Raw genomic sequence first — 21,490 nt, forward strand, 5'->3', positions numbered from 1 at the left:
AAGAATATGAAATGTCAGAATAATAGTAGAGAGAATGATTTATTTCAGCTTTTATTTCTTTCATCACATTCCCAGTGGGTCAGAAGTTTACATACACTCAATTAGTATTTGGTAGCATTGCCTTTACATTTTTTAACTTGGGTCAAACATTTCGGGTAGCCTTCCACAAGCTTCCCACAATACGTTGGGTGAATTTTGGCCCATTCATCCTGACAGAGCTGGTGTAACTGAATCAGGTTTGTAGGCCTCCTTGCTTGCACGTGCTTTTTCAGTTCTGCCCACAGATTTTCTATAGGATTGAGGTCAGGGCTTTGTGATGGCCACTCCAATACCTTGACTTTGTTGTCCTTAAGCCATTTTGCCACAACTTTGGAAGTATGCTTGGGGTCATTGTCCATTTGGAAGACCCATTTGCGACTAAGCTTTAACTTCCTGACTGGTCTTGAGATATTGCTTCAATATATCCACATAATTTTCCGGCCTCATGATGCCATCTATTTTGTGAAGTGCACCAATTCCTCCTGCAGCAAAGCCACAGCATGATGCTGCCACCACCGTTCTTCACGGTTGGGATGGTGTTCTTCAGCTTGCAAGCTCCCCCTTTTTCCTCCAAACATAACGATGGTCATTATGACTAAACAGTTATATTATTGTTTCATCAGACCAGAGGACATTTCTCCAAAAAAGTGCAATCTTTGTCCCCACGTGCTTTGCAAACTGTAGTCTGGCTTTTTTATGGCAGTTTTGGAGCAGTGGCTTCTTCCTTGCTGAGCGGCTTTTCAGGTTATGTCGCTATAGGACTCGTTTTAATGAGGATATAGATACTTTTGTACCTGTTTCCTCCAGCACCTCCTTTGCTGTTGTTCTGGGATTGATTTGCACTTTTCACACCAAAGTAGGTTCATCTCTAGGAGACAGTATCGGAGGACGCATAGTATGGTTCCCGATTACTCCTTCCTGAGCGGTATGACGGCCGCATGGTCCCATGGTGTTTATACTTGCGTACTAGTGTTTGTACAGATGAACGTGGTACCTTCAGGCATTTGGAAATTGCTCCCAAGGATGAACCGGACTTGTGGAGATCTACAATTATTTTTCTGGGGTCTTGGCTGATTTCTTTTGATTTTCCCATGATGTCAAGCAAAAAGGCACTGAGTTTGAAGGTAGGCCTTGAAATACATCCACAGGTACACCTCCAATTGACTCAAATTATGTTAATTAGCTTATCAGAAGCTTCTGAAGCCATGACATCATTTTTTGGAATTTTCCAAGCTGTTTAAAGGCACAGTCAACTTAGTGTATGTACACTTCTGACCCACTGGAATTGTGATACAGTTAAATAATCTGTCTGTAAACAATTGTTGGAAAAAATACTTGTGTCATGCACAAAGTAGATGTCCTAACCGACTTGCCAAAACCATAGTTTGTTAACAAGAAATTTGTGGAGTGGTTTATAAACAAGTTTTAATGACTCCCACCTAAGTGTATGTAAACTTCAGACTTCAACTGTACATAGGCTTACAGAGGCCCGTTATCAGCAACCATCACTTCGGTGTTCCAATGGCACGTTGTGTTAGCTAATCCAAGTTTATCATTTTCATTGGCTAATTGATCATTAGAAAACCCTTTTGCAATTATGTTAGCACAGCTGATGTTGTGCTGATTAGAGGCAATAAAACTGGCCTTCTTTAGACTAGTTGAGCATCAGCATTTGTGGGTTCGATTACATTCCATGCAAGAAATTGTCATGAAACTGAAGATCTCGTACAACACAGTGTACTACTCCCTTCACAGAACAGAGCAAACTGGCCCTAACCAGAATAGAAAGAGGAGTGGGAGGCCCCAGTACACAACTGAGCAAGGGGACAAGTATGTTAGAGTGTCTAGTTTGAGAAAGACGCCTCACAAGTCCTCAACTGGCAGCTTAATTAAATAGTACCCTCAAAACACCAGTCTCAACAGTGAAGAGGCGACTCCAGGATGCTGGCCTTCTTGACAGAGTTCCTCTGTCCAGTGTCTCTGTTCTTTTTCCCCATCTTTTCTTTTTATTGGCCAGTCTGAGATATGGCTTTTTCTTTGCAACTTTGCCTAGAAGCAAAGATCTCGAGAGCCCTTGGTTCTCTATGGTGTTAAGTCAAAGCGTGACTAGGGGGGTGTTCTAGTCTTTTCATTTCTATGTTGGTGCTCTTAGTATGGTTCCCAATTATAGTCAGCTGATGTTCGTTGTCTCTAATTGGGGATCATATTTAGGAAGCCTTTTCTCCCACCTGCTTTGTGGGATATTGTTTAGTGTATGTGCATGTTGCACCACTGATGTCACGATTCGTTGTTTGTTTATTGTTTTGTTTGGAAGTTTCCCTTTATTAAAAGATGTGGAACTTTAATCACGCTGCGCCTTGGTCCGTCCATTTTCACACTACCTACATGTACAAATTACCCCGACTAATCTGTACCCCCGCACACTGACTCGGTACCCCCTGTATATACCCTCATTATTGTTATTTTATTGTGTTACTTTTTTAGAAATTTTGACTCTTCATGAACTGCACTGTTGGATAAGGGCTTGTAAGTAAGCAATTCATGGTAAGGTCTACACTTGTTGTTTTCGGTGCATGTGACAAAGTTTGATTTGATTAATACACCCAGTCACTACAAAGATATAGGCGTCCTTCCCAACTCAGTTGCTGGAATGGAAAGAAAACACTCAGGAATTTCACCATGAGGCCAGTGGTAAATTTAAAACAGTTACAAAGTTGAATGGTTACTCCACAATATTAACCTAAATGACAGAGTGAAAAGAAGGAAGCCTCTACACAATACAAATATTCCTGAACATGCATCCTGTTTGAGATAAGGCACTAAAGTAAAACTGCAAAAAAATAGGTGAATAAATTAAAGCAAAATGTTATGTTTGGGGAAAATCCAACACATCACTGAGTACCGCGGTCCATATTTTCAAGCATGGTGGTGGCTGCATCATGTTATGGGTGTGCTTGTCAACAGCAAGGACTATGGAGGTTTAAGAAACGGAGTAGAACTAAGCACAGGTAAAATCCTAGAGCAAACCTGGTTCAGTCTGCTTTTCCAACAGACACTGGGAGACAAATTCACCTTTCAGCAGGACAATAACCTGAAACACAAGGCCAAATATACACTGCTCAAAAAAATAAAGCGAACACTTAAACAACACAATGTAACTCTAAGTCAATCACATTTCTGTGAAATCAAATTGTCCACTTAGGAAGCAACACTGATTGACAATAAATTTCACATGCTGTTGTGCAAATGGAATAGACAACAGGTGGAAATTATAGGCAATTAGCAAGACACCCCCAATAAAGGAGTGGTTCTGCAGGTGATAACCACAGACCACTTCTCAGTTCCTATGCTTCCTGGCTGATGTTTTGGTCACTTTTGAATGCTGGCGGTGCTTTCACTCTAGTGGTAGCATGAGGCGGAGTCTACAACCCACACAAGTGGCTCAGGTAGTGCAGCTCATCTAGGATGGCACATCAATGCGAGCTGTGGCAAGAAGGTTTGCTGTGTCTGTCAGCGTAGTGTCCAGAGCATGGAGGCGCTACCAGGAGACAGGCCAGTACATCAGGAGACGTGGAGGAGGCCGTAGGAGGGCAACAACCCAGCAGCAGGACCGCTACCTCCGCCTTTGTGCAAGGAGGAGCAGAAGGAGCACTGCCAGAGCCCTGCAAAATGACCTCCAGCAGGCCACAAATGTGCATGTGTCTGCTCAAACGGTCAGAAACAGACTCCATGCGGGTGGTATGAGGGCCCGACGTCCACAGGTGGGGGTTGTGCTTACAGCCCAACACCGTGCAGGACGTTTGGCATTTGCCAGAGAATACCAAGATTGGCAAATTCGCCACTGGCACCCTGTGCTCTTCACAGATGAAAGCAGGTTCACACTGAGCAGATGTGACAGTCTGGAGATGCCATGGAGAACGTTCTGCTGCCTGCAACATCCTCCAGCATGACCGGTTTGGCGGTGGGTCAGTCATGGTGTGGGGTGGCATTTCTTTGGGGGGCCTCCATGTGCTCGCCAGAGGTAGCCTGACTGCCATTAGGTACCGAGATGAGATCCTCAGACCCCTTCTGAGACCATATGCTGGTGCAGTTGGCCCTGGGTTCCTCCTAATGCAAGACAATGCTAGACCTCATGTGGCTGGAGTGTGTCAGCAGTTCCTGCAAGAGGAAGGCATTGATGCTATGGACTGGCCCGCCCGTTCCCCAGACCTGAATCCAATTGAGCACATCTGGGACATCATGTCTCGCTCCATCCACCAACGCCACGTTGCACCACAGACTGTCCAGGAGTTGGAAGATGCTTTAGTCCAGGTCTGGGAGGAGATCATTCGCCACCTCATCATTAGCATGCCCAGGCGTTGTAGGGAGGTCATACAGGCACGTGGAGGTCACACACACTACTGAGCCTCATTTACACTTGTTTTAAGGACATTACATCAAAGTTGGATCAGCCTGTAGTGTGGTTTTCCACTTTAATTTTGAGTGTGACTCCAAATCCAGACCTCCATGGGTTGATAAATTTGATTTCCATTGATGATTTTGTTGTCAGCACTTTCAACTATGTAAAGAAAAAAGTATTTAATAAGAATATTTAATTCATTCAGATCTAGGATGTGTTATTTTAGTGTTCCCTTTATTTTTTTGAGCAGTGTACAATGGAGTTGTTTTCCAAAATGACGTTGAATGTTCCTGAGTGGCCTAGTTACAGTTTTGACTTAAATTGTCTTGAAAATCTTCGGCAAGACTTGAAAAGGTCTGTCTAGCAATGTTCAACAAACAACTTGACAAAGCTTGAAGAATTTTTTAAATAATAATGTGAAAGTATTGTACAATCTAGGTGTGCATAGCTCTTAGAGACTTACCAAAGGTGTTTCTAACATGTATTGACTCAGGGGTGTGAATACCTATGTCATTTCATTTTCAATAAATTTGCAAACATTTCTAAAACATGTTTTCACTTTGTTATTATGGGGTATTGTGTGTAGATAATTCATACATTTTTAAATCAGGCTGTCACACAACAAAATGTGTAATAAGTCAAGGACTATGAATACTTTCTGAAGGCACTGTACATGTTGGATTCACGTCTCCAACTAAACTAAAAATAAAAGTTCAAGAATAGGATTAAGCCAGTGGCTCAGATGAAACTATCCAAGCATTAGATATCCTTTAAATTGTAATATTTGTCTGCGTTGTCAACCAAACACAATTCAATAATACTTTTGTAATACAGTAAATAGCCTAAAGTTAAGGCTATTTTACAAACTAATGTTACAGTATTTATTCAACCTTAAAATGAGTAACACATCCATGACCACATTTTACAGGTCTGTGCAGGTCTTCAGAATTTCTATAATAATCTGCACAGAATCATGAACAGCATTGATCACTTGCACTATGTACTTTTAATGTAATCTCAACTGCAATCCATGTCATTTGGTTGTTCGATTAGATGAAGCATAGGGAAACACATTAAGTTGTTGTATAAATACAAAATATCTGACATATACTGAACAAAAATATAAATGCAACATGCAACAATTTCAAAGATTTTACTGAGTTACAGTTCATATAATGAAATCAGTCAATTGAAATGCATTCATTAGGCTCTAATCTATGGATTTCACATGACTGAAAATACAGATATGTGTAAGGACAAACTCTGGGAGACGAGATGCAAATACAGGGCGTGAACATTTAATAAACAACGGACATGAAACAACACGGACAGCATCTGGACAGCGAAAACAAAACGACAATGCTGACTTTGGGATCAAACTGAGGAACAGACAGATCTAGAGGGGGAAATCAACAAAGTGAAGGAGTCCAGGTGATTCCAATGAAGCGCTGATGTGCGTAATGATAGTGACAGGTGTGCGTAATGATGGGCTGCCAGGCGCCCTAGAGCGCCAGAGTGATATGCATCTGGTCACAGAAACTGTACCTTAAAAAAAGTTAAGGGCGTGGATCAGAAAACCAGTCACTATCTTGTGTGACCACCATTTGCAGAACGACATCTCCATCGCATAGAGTTGATCAGACTGTTGATTGTGGCCTGTGGAATGTTGTTCCACTCCTCTTCAATGGCTGTGCAAAGTTGGATATTGGCGGGAGCTGGAACACGCTGTCATACATGTCAATCCAGAGTATCCCAAACATGCTCAAACAGTGACGTTTGTTGAGCTTGCAAGTCATGGAAGAACTGGGACATTTTCAGCTTCCAGGAATTGTGTACAGATCCTTGCGACATGGGGCCGTGCATTATCATGCAGAAACGTGAGGTGATGGCGGTGGATGAATGGCATGACAATGGGCCTCAGGATCTCGTCACGGTATCTCTGTGCATTCAAATTGCCATCGATAAAATGCAATTGTGTTCGTTGTCCATAGCTTATGCCTTATGCCATACCATAACCCAGCCACCATGGGGCACTGTTCACAGTGCAAATCTCTCACCCACCCAAAGCCGTACACGTGGTCTGCGGTTGTGAGGCTCGTTGGACGTACTACTAAATTCTTTAAAACAACATTGGAGGAGGCTTGTGGTAGAGATATTAACATTCAATTCTCTGGCAACAGCTCTGGTGGACTCCTGCAGTCAGCACTTGAAACATCTGTGGCATTGTTGTGTGACAAAACTGCACATTTTAGTGGCCTATTGTCCCCAGCACAAGGTGCATCTGTGTAATGATCATGCTGTTTAATCAGCTTCTTGATATGCCACACCTGTCAGGTGGACGGATTATCTTGGCAAAGGAGAAATGCTAACTGACAGGGATGTAAACAAATTTGTGTACAAAATTTGAAAGAAATAAGCATTTTGATCTTTTATTTCAGCTCATGAAAAATGGGACCAAAACTTTACATGTTGCATTTATATTTTTGTTCAGTGTAGTATTCCCATTTTAACTTTGTTGTGCTTTTAAATGCTTGAAAGTGCAGTAATAACACATTTAGATGACCAACTAAACCACAAATCTGACATTGTTTTTCCATTGTAATTTGGTTGTGTTTTAGATGATTAAGATCAAAGTGATAGCACATTGGGAATTCAACAAACTTCTCTCTTTTTAAGTGGGTGATTAAAAGGTTGAAATCTCACTGATCAATGTCAACCAAATATTACCCAAATTTCCACATTGAAATGATGTGGTGTGCCCAGTGGGCATAGCCTACACAAACACATACAGTACACATACAGACAAGGAATCAACATGTTGAATGAGAGAAGATCAGCTTTATACCAGCATATTCAAAACCCATGTAGTACTTCTATTTCTATGTATTTACAAAACATAACACAAGATTTTTAAAAAGAAAAAAGAAAATGAACACGTCACAAATGGAAACAAACATTAACAAAATGTGGAATAAAAAATGTAGAACGTTCAAATTTACAAATGCATCTTTCAGTATTTACATTTGTGACTTTGAACTAACATGAAAACAAAAGGCTCTGTACTGGTGTCCTCTAGTTCACCATCCCCCTCTCTCTTTCTGTCCATTTGTAAGATAATATACATAAAACATAGAGGAGATAGATTTGTGAGCTTTACAGGTATACGTATGGGAGGGAGTAGTAAAATCCACCTCTAAATAATATCGTAATAATCTAACATGGACTAAGGATTAGGTTTAAAACAATACGAGATACACCTACTGTATTTCACCTCCACACAAACTCTCCAAAATACATTAAGATCACAGTTTGTCCGGATGACAATAATAAATTAAGAGAATGATTTAACTCCGTGTTTTTAAAGGCCCAGTGCAGTCAAACTAGATTTGTATTTTTTAACCATTTAAATGGTTAAATATTGAAGTAAGGTACTTAATTGTTACACAGAAATGATTTGATATTGAGATAAAAACAACTGCATTGGACCTTTAAGAATACCTTCACACAAACCCTCTACAACCATTGTCAACCATTGTTGCAGTTTTTGTCTTCCTTTTTTCATCAAGATATTTTTTGATATTTGTAAAGCGCTTTTCATTATACAGAATAATCTCAAAATGCCTAAAATAAAAAATACAAATTGACACAAGACAGGGCAACTGACACAATTAACCCAGATAACGCTACAAGGGACAAGGACACCAAGGAGCACAGCTATCAACAGAAAGCCTTCCTACAGAGCAAGGTCTTTAGGCCCATTTTAAAGGAGCCCAGAGTCTGTGGTGCCTTCAGGTGGTCATGGAGAGCATTCCAGAGGCTCGGGCGGTCAAGCTGAAAGCCTGATCCACATGGAGCGGAGATTGGTCCTGGGGGCGTGGAGGAGCAGGCTATCGCTTGACCTGCGGGTGGAGTTATGGAGGGAGAGCAGTTATTTGAGATAAGCAGGAGGGTTTTGAATTCAAACCGGAATGAGATGGGGAGCCAGTGCAGAGATGCCAGGATGGGGGTGATGGGATGGTGTTTCCGCACTCTCATCAGGATCGTGGCAGCGTTGTTCTGGGTATATTGGAGCTTCAGGTGACTCCTGCCAGGAATCCCGATGAAGTGTGTTGCAGTAGTCCAGCATTGAGGAGATAAAGGCATGGATGAGTTTATCTGCGTTAGTCTGAGTAAGGGTGAGAGTTTGGCAATGGTCTTGAGGTGATAGAATGACGCTTGGCTTTACAAAGTTGTTTGATCTGGCTGTCAAAGGTCTGGGAGGAATCAAGCTTTACACCCAGATTGTAAATTAAGGGGGAGAGAGGGATGTTCTGTCCTGCTATGGTCAGGTGTGTTTTTGGTGAGTGCTGGACCTGGTGGGGGCTGCCAACAAGTAGAGCCCCGGTTTTGCTGCTGTTCACTTGAAGGAAGTTTAGCTTTATCCATGCCCTTATCTCCTCAAAGCAGGTGTTTAAAAAAATCTACAGTTTTGCATTAATTGAACAATCATAACAGGTTGCATCATTTTTAAAAGGCAGAAAACCAACCACTTGAATTCTCTCTGTTCTCTCCATGTCAGATGTGTAATCGTTAGATTGGTGAATCTCTGTTTTGTAGGTGTTGATGTTCCTGGTCAAGACATAGATACAAGAATGATATCTGCATTTATGTCTCATATCTAATTCACCATTGTCTCTCTCTCTCTGTGCAGTCAACATAGCACATCAAATCCAAGTGTATGGAGCTGAAAATAAAATAAGAGCTCTTGGTGAATGTTCACTGTGGGACCAAGATCTCAAATCACTGAAGCCGTTGCCCAGTTCCAGTCCCACATAGGCTTTATTCCAGGTTGTGTATCCAATGAGAATGAAGTTGACATCTCAATATAATTAATCCAAATCAAGACATAACAACTGCAGGTGGGGAGACAGGCCAGAACGCTATCCTCTCGAATTTCTTTACACTTGAGGGTTTTCAGTTTCTTTTCCACAAGATGGTACATATTTCTGTGTTAACAGACTTAGCACAACTGAGAGTGTGCAGTGACATACATTTATAAATATTCAGAGATGTTTTATTTCAGTTTCTTTATACAGTCTCTGATGGTAGGTGTTGATGAGCAAAGCAGGTCACAAATGTAAAATGGGGAGGAAACAGAAAAGAAGAAGAGGCCAAGGGGAGAATGACGCCTAGGTCCACTGTCCTGGTAGAGATATCACAGAGAGGAAGAGCCGGGGAGCTTAGATGACATCACATCCTGTCTCTGTGCGTTCCACCAATCCACACCACTAACTGACCAGCTGGCGAAGCCTTCACACACTCATGGTCATGTTTGGAGAATACTGCAGAGAGAAACAGAGGAAATATTATCAATACATAATAATAATTATGGAAATATTATCAATGCATAATAATTTAGTGGGTTCTTATATTTGTCATATTTCACACATGTGAAATGGAATATGCATTTTTTTTTTTTTTTTTTTTTGCATATCCCAACTCCCTGAGTGCCCCTGAACAAGGCAGTTAACCCACTGTTCCTAGGTTGTCATTGTAAATAAGAATCTGTTCTTAACTGACTTTGAAAATATGAAATAATCCTTATTCATGTCACTGAGGGAGAGAGAGGAATGTAGAACGTTTACATTCTGTCAGGATATGTTGTTGTTAGACATCAGGGATCCTATGAGGATGAGTGAAGAGATGAAGTGAGGAAGAACAGATATCACTAAAGTTCTGCCTAGCAATAAAGATGTCATGCTTAGAGGGAAGGAGGATACTTCCTAGGGAGTTTTTCCTAGCCACCGTGCTTCTACAACTGCATTGCTTGCTGTTTGGGGTTTTAGGCTGGGTTTCTGTACAGCACTTTGAGATATCAGCTGATGTAAGAAGGGCTTTATAAATACATTTGATTTGATTCACTGTTCAGCTGTCCGACCCTTTGGGTGAATAAACTTGGTTGGAGCTTTTATAGTTGTCTGTCAGTTTTTACCCTGTTATTTAGAACCTAACAGTAGACTTTAGTGAAAGTGGGTAAACATGTTGAATCTTTAGGCCTACTGCTAGAAAATGTACCAATAGTCCTAATTTAATGTGTCTATGGTACTTTGAATCAGTTAATCAGTCAGAGTTATACTGTACAAAACAGTCTTCTACTTACAGATATTCTACCAACAGCATGTGTCAGTGAGGTTGTGGGTACGAACTCACGCTCTCGTTCTGAAAGGGGTTGAGGAAGTTGCCACCCATCTCTCCATCTTCTCTGGGGGTCCCCGGCTGGTTACTCAGACTCAGGTTACCAGGTGAGTTCTAATCAAGACCAACCATAAAACACAGAAATATCATCTATCAAATAGCTACACATACCATACTATACTATATAGGGCAGATTATCCATTAACGGTAGTACCAATATTTCATCCACATACAAATACAGGCTAATCACTACAATGTGTTGTGAAACACTTAATTCTGTCTGAGAATTGATTGACAGATATGAGTGATGCTGGTGACTGATGGTTTGGGTTGGAGTCTTCTCTTACCTTGGGGAGGCTGTCCATGTCTCCAGACCCTGGGTGTTTGATAGAGAGAAGGTGAAAAAAAATTGAAGGACATTACTACTATACAGTCCAGCAAACATAAACTTGCTCTTCACAAGACTAGTGTAGTGAGTTAAGAACAAGCTCAAAGTGTACGTGCGTGTGTATGTTTGTAAGTGTTACCTAGCGACCCGTTCATGTGATGTGGCTCCATTCCTGCCATCCCTCCCATTGGACCGTCTGCACCTGGACCCATTGGGAACTGAGGAACAAACACAAGCACACAGGTATACACAGTTCAATACACACACAGAAACACGCATGCATGCCACACACACACACAGATAATAATGAATGAGTTGTCTTACATTTGGTCTGTTTCCACCAGGAGGGACTGTGTTGATCAGGGTGTACATGTTGTCACCAGAGTTAGTTGAGTCTGACAGGAAACAATGGGAAACAGACCCATTGGTGCAATAATAACCGCTCAAATAACATAAGAACCAATACATACAGTTTACTACACAAACACACATTAGTCAACTTCAGGTTAAGTAGTCACTGGAAAAGCTACCTTATTGAGGTGAAATGTACTTACTATGACTGTGATATGTGGTTGTCCCACCTTAAGATTAACGCACTAACTTTAAGTCAATTTGGATACGAGCATCTGCTAAATGACTCAAATGTAGAAACTTTAACATACTACTGGCCAAATTGGCAACTGACTTCAGCTAAAGCATTACATCACACCTTAGGCCCGATATAAATAGCTAAATAGTTTCAGACCAAATGGCTTAAGTCTGTTTGTAACATTGTGAATGTATCCCTGTCCTTGTAACCCCACACACACATCCATTGTGACTCACTCAGGTCTAGGCCTAGGGACACCAGGAACCATAAGCCTACGCATGGCAAAGATTCAATTACAAGAAGATCCAAGGATGCCTTAGGTTAGTAAATATGACTTAGCTCTGTCTAAATCGTAGATATCAACAGGACATCAATTTCGTTTCCCTTACACTATCCTCCCGGGTCAGCAACTCACAAGACTCAAACACCCACACCCACACACACTACCTGCTGGGCTGGGCATTATTGGAGTACCAGGTGGCCCCCCTCCTCCTGGTGGACCCTAAAATGAGAGTTGATAATGGGGAGAAGAATGCCTCAGATACATCAAAGCTACAACACACCAACAATACAATGCTCTTAATAGCTGTTAACACAATACTCCCTATACTGCCCTGTAACTAACAGGCAAATACAGGGAACCAACTTCTAGTCACATACCACATAACTCCCTGGAGACGCAGAGGAGTATGGGATCTATAGACAGAGAGGGAGGAGAGAGAGAAGAAAATGTTTATTTATTTAAACCCTCTCTGCGATAAATGTATGACCATTTATTGTAATTGTGGTTTATTTAAGTATCTGTCATGGTGGTTGTGTTAGTGTTTTTCTGTACTCACCGAATTGGCATTTGGAGGATTTGGCCAAGGTCTACCCCCACCAGGGCCCCTAGAATACACACCCACACACACACACACTTTAGTTTTTTAACCATGAACCATAAGCCATGGCAAAAATGTTTAGAATGACAGAAAAATAGCTGTAAAACTGCAACATTCTCTCTCAGCCTCATGGCAAAATGTGTAGAATAACAGGATATCAGCTATAAAACTGCTTATTTCTCTCTCCGCCCCATGGCAATACAGTGCCTTCAGAAAGTATTCACACACTTTGACTTTTTCCACATTTTATTGAGTTACAGCCTGAATTTAAAATGGTTTAAATTTAGATTTTGTGCCACTGGCCTACACACAATACCCCATAATGTCAAAGTGGAATTCTGTTTTTTGAAAAATGAAAAGCTGAAAAGTCTTGAGCCAGTAAGTAGTCAACCCCTTCGTTATGGCAAGTATATAAGTATATAATAATAAGATGCATGGACTCACTCTGTGTGCAATAATAATGTTTAAAATATGTTTTTAATGACTACCTCATGTCTGTACCCCACACATACAATTATCTGTAAGGTCCCTTCGTCGAGCAGTGAATTTCACACACAGATTCAACCACAAAGACCAGGGAGGTTTTCCATGCCTCGTAAAGAAGGGTAAAGTGTAGAAAAGTGTAAAAAAAAGCAGCAGGCATTGAACATCCCTTTGAGCATGGTGAAGTTAATAATTACACTTTGGATGATGTATCAATACACCCAGTCACTACAAAGATACAGGCGTCCTTCCTAACTCAGTTGCCGGAGAGGAAGGAAACCGCTCAGGGATTTCACCACGAGGCAAATGGTGACTTTAAAACAGGTACAGTGTTTATTAATGGCCGTGATCGGAGAAAACTGAGGATGGATCAACAACATTATAGTTACTCCACAATACTAACCTAATTGACAGAGTGAAAAGAAGTAAGCCTGTACAGAATACAAATATTCAAAAACATGCATCATGTTCGGAATAACGCACTAAAGTAATACTCGCCAAACAATTGCAGATGAAATTAACTTTATGTGCAGAATACAAAGCATTATGTTTGGGGCAAATCCAACACATCACTGAGTACCACTTCATATTTTCCAACATGGTGGTGGATGCATCATGTTATGGGTATGCTCGTCATCGGCAAAGACTAGGGAGCTTTTTAGGATAAAAATAAACGAAATAGAGCTAAGCACAGGAAAAATCCTAAATGAAAACCTGGTTCAGTATGCTTTCTAACAGACACTGGGAGACAAATGAACCTTTCAGCAGGACATGAACCTAAAACACAAGGCCAAATAAAGTGAGTGTACAAAACATTAGGAACACCTGCTCTTTCCATGACATAGACTGACCAGGTGAATCCAGGTGAAAGCTATGATCCCTTATTGATGTCACTTGTTAAATCCACTTTAATCAATGTAGATGAAGAGACAGGTTAAAGAAGTATTTTAAAGCTTTGAGGCAATTGAGACATGGATTGTGCATGCGTGCCATTCAGTGTGTAAATGGGCAAGACAAAAGATTGAAGGGCCTTTGAATGGAAAGGAAAGGAAAAGGGGATAGCTAGTCAGTTGTACAACTGAATGCATTCAACTGAAATGTGTCTCCGCATTTAACCCAACACCTCTGAATGGGGTATGGTAAAAAGTGCCAGGCGCACCAATTTGTTTCAAGAACTGTACCGCTACTGGGTTTTTCACGCTCAACAGATTCCTGTGTGTATCAATAATGGTCAACCACCCAAAGGACATTCAGTCAACTTGACACAACTGTGGGAAGCATTGGAGTGATCATGGGCTCCACATGGACTCAATATTAGGAAGGTGTTCTTAATGTTTTGTACACTCAGTGTATACACGAGTTGCTTACCAAGATGACATTGAATGTTCATGAGTGGCCTAGTGACAGTTTTTTCAACAACCAACTTGACAGAGCTTGAAGAATTTTAAAATAATAATTAAAAAATATTGTACAATCCAGGTGTTCCAAGCTCTTAGAGACTTACCCAGAAAGACTCACAGCTGTAATCACTGCCGAAGGTGATTCTAACATGAATTGACTCAGGGGTGTAAATACTTAGGTAAATTAGATATTTCTGTATTTAATTTTCAATACATTTGCAAACATTTCTAAAAACATGCTTTCACTTTGTCATTATGGGGTATTGTGTATGAGAGAGGTGAGAGTTATTTTGAATTCAGGCTGTAACACAACAAAATGTGGAATAAATCAAGGGGTATGAATACTTTATGAAGGCACTGTATGTGTAGCATTGCAGGAACATTGTCTCTCAGCCTCATGGTAAAAGGTGTTGAATAGCATGAGATTAGCTATAATACTCGCAAAACTGCAGTACGCCACTGCTATGTGTGTGTGTGTGTGTGTGTGTGTGTTTATGTTTGAAGTGTGTGTATGTACTGTATGTTTGCACTGTATTTGAACCCAGGTCTGGTGCATGCGTGTGTGTGTTGATGACAGAGTGCTCACATGTTCATGCCAGGCATCCCAGGGCCAACCAGTGCATTGAGAGGTGGTCTCATCCCTCCACCGTAGTTCTGGAAGAGAGAATCCCAAGGCCAAATGACCATAATGTAATGTAGACATACATCAAACAGGTTTCCACAGGTGGAGAGTAGAAATACTACCATAGTATACTACCACACATGTACATACTGTATATAAACACATATATACAAATATATTCACCCACCTACAAACAAACTCAAATGTGACAGAAGGAGTTTAAAGTTATGCATACTGTACCTGGAGATTTCATTCAATCGATCACATACCTGTGGCCCAAGAGAGACCATCCCCCTGGGGGGAGTCATTCGCTGCATGGGCCCCCCCATATTTGGATGCCCTGAAAAAATAGAGAGCCATCAGCCCTCAGCCTGTGTGTGTATGTAAGAGTCTGTGGTGTGTATGTGTGAGAGACCCACCTTGTTGTCTCGTGGGGTCCATTCCGCTGGGTAGCATAGGCTGGTTACCAGGGACCCCCATTGCCTGTGCCAAAATCATCATCATCATCATGATCATCACAGAATATCACACATCATCACTAACATATGCTAAATATGAAGAGCTATACACACAATCATGCCAAAACACAGTCAAGACAAGATAATGTGTTCAAGGAAGGTATAAAGAAAAACAGCCTCTTTGACTGTAAGACAAGACAAGATAATGTGTTCAAGTAAGGTATAAAGAGAAGCAGATATAAGTGAAATAAAAAGGAGGACAGGTCAGGATATAAAGAAGTCTTATAGACAGATGTACAATGGAACATTAGAATACATTTCTTATTGCAACCTGAGGAGGGCGTTAGTGATCTTACCTGATTGGGTATTCTGAGAGGAGGTCTGGGCCCACCAGGGTAACGAGGCGACATGAACGACTGTGAAGGTGCACACACACACACACACACACACACACACACACACACACACACACACACAAAAAGGGGAGAGTTGGGATAGAGGAAGGTAGAGTTAGGGAGATAGAGATAGACTGTTGGAAAAATATAAAGTATATGATGATGAATACTAGCGATGTTAGTATGACCGTCAGTCATCATGACCAGGCACCTGCACAGATAGGACCCTAGGCGTGCTGGTGCACCTGTCCTTTGCCCGCCTATGAAAAAAGTGCCCTTTTGTACTGATTACTTTTTATTTTATTATTAGTCTCTTTCTCTATTGTAACTTTAGATGTAACAACTTGTCCATCAATCTAGAACATTTCTCAGAATGTTCTAATGAATCTTTAAAAAATACCCTCCTCCGCCCGATCTGCCCCCGCAAGTGCGGCGGTGCCCATAAGCTGCTGCGCTCATCCTGCATGCACAAGCCACCTACTGGCGGTTTACTTTGCTGTTGCTAGCATGTGTTATCTGACAGTCAGGGACAGGGAAGGGGGCATCTGCAGTTTGACTGTTTGTAACCAGCAGAACAAATTCAAATCAAGTAAACACTAGTTTACTTATTTTAACAGATTAGCCTTGCTAACTAGCTAATTAATAACCTACATTCTAAATAATCAGCTGATATAGCCCACCCCGGTAGTGGTTCTAGCAAAGACAGGCAACGTTTAACTAACTCCCTTTCATCTGTCCAAAGCTCTGTGCACGGCCCTGGTCACTTCCAGAACTTCCATGACTAACTCTGTGTATATGTTTGAAACTATCAGTGTTTCCTGTAGGACTAAAATGTGTGTGAACTGTGTGTGAAATATCATTTTGCTATTGTGTGTGCCTGCTATCCAATGTCCACACCACACACAATAAACGGTCACATAAATGTTGGGTTCAATTCAAACTAACCCAAATCCAGCCAATGATGTGAGCTACAGGGAGCAGTACCATAACACACCCCTAGGGAGCAGTACCATACCACACCCCTAGGGAGCAGTACCATAACACACCTCTAGGGAGCAGTACCATAACACACTCCTAGGGAGCAGTACCATAACACACCTCTAGGGAGGAGTGCCATTACACACCTCTAGGGAGCAGTACCATAACACACCCCTAGGGAGCAGTACCATACCACACCCCTAGGGAGCAGTACCATAACACACCCCTAGGGAGCAGTACCATAACACACCCCTAAGGAGCAGTACCATAACACACCCCTAGGGAGCAGTATCATAACACACCCCTAGGGAGCAGTATCATAACACACCCCTAGGGAGCAGTACCATTACACACCACTAGGGAGCAGTACCATACCACACCCATAGGGAGCAGTACCATAACACACCCCTAGGGAGCAGTATCATAACACACCCCTAGGGAGCAGTACCATAACACACCCCTAGGGAGCAGTATAATAACACACCCCTAGGGAGCAGTATCATTACACAACACTAGGGAGCAGTACCATAACACACCATAGGGAGCAGTACCATAACACACCCCTAGGGAGCAGTATCATAACACACCCCTAGGGAGCAGTACCATAACACACCCCTAGGGAGCAGTACCATAACACACCCCTAGGGAGCAGTACCATAACACACCTCTAGGGAGCAGTACCATTACACACCCCTAGGGAGCAGTACCATAACATACCCATAGGGAGCAGTACCATAACACACCCATAGGGAGCAGTACCATTACACACCTCTAGCGAGCAGTACCATACCACACCTCTAGGGAGCAGTACCATAACTCAACCCTAGGGAGCAGTACCATTACACACCTCTAGGGAGCAGTACCATAACACACCTCTAGGGAGCAGTACCATAACACACCTCTAGGGAGCAGTACCATTACACACCCCCTAGGGAGCAGTACCATAACACACCCCTAGGGAGCAGTACCATTACACACCTCTAGGGAGCAGTACCATACCACACCCCTAGGGAGCAGTACCATAACACACCTCTAGGGAGCAGTACCTTTACACACCTCTAGGGAGCAGTACCATAACACACCCCTAGGGAGCAGTACCATAACACACCCATAGGGAGCAGTACCATAACACACCCATAGGGAGCAGTACCATAACACACCCCTAGGGAGCAGTACCATAACACACCTCTAGGGAGCAGTACCATTACACACCTCTAGGGAGCAGTACCATAACACACCCCTAGGGAGCAGTACCATAACACACCCCTAGGGAGCAGTACCATAACACACCCATAGGGAGCAGTACCATAACACACCCCTAGGGAGCAGTACCATAACACACCCCTAAGGAGCAGTACCATAACACACCCTTAGGGAGCAGTATCATAACACACCCCTAGGGAGCAGTATCATAACACACCCCTAGGGAGCAGTATCATAACACACCCCTAGGGAGCAGTACCATTACACACCACTAGGGAGCAGTACCATACCACACCCATAGGGGCAGTACCATAACACACCCCTAGGGAGCAGTATCATAACACACCCCTAGGGAGCAGTACCATAACACACCCCTAGAGAGCAGTACCATACCACACCCCTAGGGAGCAGTACCATAACACACCCTAAGGAGCAGTACCATAACACACCCTTAGGGAGCAGTATCATAACACACCCTTAGGGAGCAGTATCATAACACACCCCTAGGGAGCAGTACCATTACACACCACTAGGGAGCAGTACCATACCACACCCATAGGGAGCAGTACCATAACACACCTCTAGGGAGCAGTACCATAACACACCTCTAGGGAGCAGTACCATAACACACCTCTAGGGAGCAGTACCATTACACACCCCCTAGGGAGCAGTACCATAACACACCCCTAGGGAGCAGTACCATTACACACCTCTAGGGAGCAGTACCATACCACACCCCTAGGGAGCAGTACCATAACACACCTCTAGGGAGCAGTACCTTTACACACCTCTAGTGAGCAGTACCATAACACACCCCTAGGGAGCAGTACCATAACACACCCATAGGGAGCAGTACCATAACACACCCATAGGGAGCAGTACCATAACACACCCCTAGGGAGCAGTACCATAACACACCTCTAGGGAGGAGTACCATTACACACCTCTAGGGAGCAGTACCATAACACACCCCTAGGGAGCAGTACCATAACACACCCTTAGGGAGCAGTATCATAACACACCCTTAGGGAGCAGTATCATAACACACCCCTAGGGAGCAGTACCATTACACACCACTAGGGAGCAGTACCATACCACACCCCTAGGGAGCAGTACCATAACACACCCCTAGGGAGCAGTACCATAACACACCCCTAGGGAGCAGTACCATAACATACCAATAGGGAGCAGTACCATAACACGCCAATAGGGAGCAGTACCATAACACGCCCCTAGGGAGCAGTACCATAACACACCCCTAGGGAGCAGTACCATAACACACCCATAGGGAGCAGTACCATAACACACCCTAGGGAGCAGTACCATAACACACCCCTAGGGAGCAGTACCATAACACACCCCTAGGGAGCAGTACCATACCACACCCATAGGGAGCAGTACCATTACACACCCCTAGGGAGCAGTACAATAACACACCCCTAGGGAGCAGTACCATAACACACCTCTAGGGAGCAGTACCATAACACACCCCTAGGGAGCAGTACCATAACACACCCCTAGGGAGCAGTACCATAACACACCCCTAGGGAGCAGTACCATAACATACCAATAGGGAGAAGTACCATAAAACACCCCTAGGGAGCAGTATCATAACACACCCCTAGGGAGCTGTATCATAACACACCCCTAGGGAGCATTACCATTACACACCCCTAGGGAGCAGTACCATTACACACCTCTAGGGAGCAGTACCATAAAACACCCCTAGGGAGCAGTACAATAACACACCTCTAGGGAGCAGTACCATACCACACACCAAGGGAGCAGTACCATTACACACCTCTAGGGAGCAGTACCATAACACACCCCTAGGGAGCAGTACCATAACACACTCCTAGGGAGCAGTACAATAACACACCTCTAGGGAGCAGTACCATACCACACCCCTAGGGAGCAGTACCATAACACACCCCTAGGGAGCAGTACCATACCACACCCCTAGGGAGCAGTACCAAAACACACCCCTAGGGAGCAATACCATTACACACCTCTAGAGAGCAGTACCATACCACACCTCTAGGGAGCAGTACCATAACACAACCCTAGGGAGCAGTACCATTACACACCTCTAGGGAGCAGTACCATAACACGCCCATAGGGAGCAGTACCATAACACACCTCTAGGGAGCAGTAACCTAACACAACCCTAGGGAGCAGTACCATACCACACCCCTAGGGAGCAGTACCATAACACACCTCTAGGGAGCAGTACCTTTACACACCTCTAGGGAGCAGTACCATAACACACCCCTAGGGAGCAGTACCATAACAAACCCATAGGGAGCAGTACCATAACACACCCATAGGGAGCAGTACCATAACACACCTCTAGGGAGGAGTACCATTACACACCTCTAGGGAGCAGTACCATAACACACCCCTAGGGAGCAGTACCATAACACACCCCTAGGGAGCAGTACCATAACACACCCATAGGGAGCAGTACCATAACACACCCCTAGGGAGCAGTACCATAACACACCCCTAGGGAGCAGTACCATAACACACCCCTAAGGAGCAGTACCATAACACAGCCTTAGGGAGCAGTATCATAACACACCCCTAGGGAGCAGTATCATAACACACCCCTAGGGAGCAGTACCATTACACACCACTAGGGAGCAGTACCATACCACACCCATAGGGAGCAGTACAATAACACACTCCTAGGGAGCAGTACCATAACACACCTCTAGGGAGCAGTACCATAACACACCCCTAGGGAGCAGTACCATAACACACCCATAGGGAGCAGTACCATAACACACCCCTAAGGAGCAGTACCATAACACAGCCTTAGGGAGCAGTATCATAACACACCCCTAGGGAGCAGTATCATAACACACCCCTAGGGAGCAGTACCATTACACACCACTAGGGAGCAGTACCATACCACACCCCTAGGGAGCAGTACAATAACACACTCCTAGAGAGCAGTACCATAACACACCTCTAGGGAGCAGTACCATAACACACCCCTAGGGAGCAGTACCATAACACACCCATAGGGAGCAGTACCATAACACACCCCTAGGGAGCAGTACCATAACACACCCCTAGGGAGCAGTACCATAACATACCAATAGGGAGCAGTACCATAACACACCCCTAGGGAGCAGTATCATAACACACCCCTAGGGAGCTGTATCATAACACACCCCTAGGGAGCTGTATCATAACACACCCCTAGGGAGCAGTACCATTACACACCCCTAGGGAGCAGTACCATTACACACCTCTAGGGAGCAGTACCATAAAACACCCCTAGGGAGCAGTACCATTACACACCTCTAGGGAGCAGTACCATTACACACCTCTAGGGAGCAGTACCATAACACACCCCTAGGGAGCAGTACCATAACACACCCCTAGGGAGCAGTACCATAACACACCCCTAGGGAGCAGTACCATACCACACCACTAGGGAGCAGTACCATAACACACCCCTAGGGAGCAGTAC

The 21,490-nt window shown here is 43.4% G+C and overlaps 1 protein-coding gene across 1 annotated transcript in view; it reads right to left on the reverse strand.

Annotated features, from left to right (window-relative positions):
• Positions 1-6,840: 6,840 nt before the first annotated feature.
• LOC110536178 (single-stranded DNA-binding protein 2) overlaps positions 6,841-21,490 on the reverse strand; it is a 125,991-nt gene continuing 111,341 nt past the window's right edge. The window contains exons 6-17 of the mRNA XM_021621782.3: positions 15,790-15,849; positions 15,395-15,458; positions 15,245-15,315; positions 14,940-15,007; positions 12,429-12,477; positions 12,250-12,285; positions 12,037-12,091; positions 11,325-11,395; positions 11,140-11,218; positions 10,960-10,988; positions 10,628-10,726; positions 6,841-9,759 (exon numbers count right to left, since the gene is read on the reverse strand). Coding sequence (XP_021477457.1) covers positions 9,730-9,759; positions 10,628-10,726; positions 10,960-10,988; positions 11,140-11,218; positions 11,325-11,395; positions 12,037-12,091; positions 12,250-12,285; positions 12,429-12,477; positions 14,940-15,007; positions 15,245-15,315; positions 15,395-15,458; positions 15,790-15,849 — 711 coding nt within the window. The 3' untranslated portion in view covers positions 6,841-9,729. The remainder of the gene's footprint in view (positions 9,760-10,627; positions 10,727-10,959; positions 10,989-11,139; positions 11,219-11,324; positions 11,396-12,036; positions 12,092-12,249; positions 12,286-12,428; positions 12,478-14,939; positions 15,008-15,244; positions 15,316-15,394; positions 15,459-15,789; positions 15,850-21,490) is intronic.

The sequence above is a fragment of the Oncorhynchus mykiss genome, chromosome 11 (assembly GCF_057628025.1).
Source record: "Oncorhynchus mykiss isolate SJ-2025 chromosome 11, ASM5762802v1, whole genome shotgun sequence".
Lineage (NCBI taxonomy): Eukaryota > Metazoa > Chordata > Actinopteri > Salmoniformes > Salmonidae > Oncorhynchus > Oncorhynchus mykiss.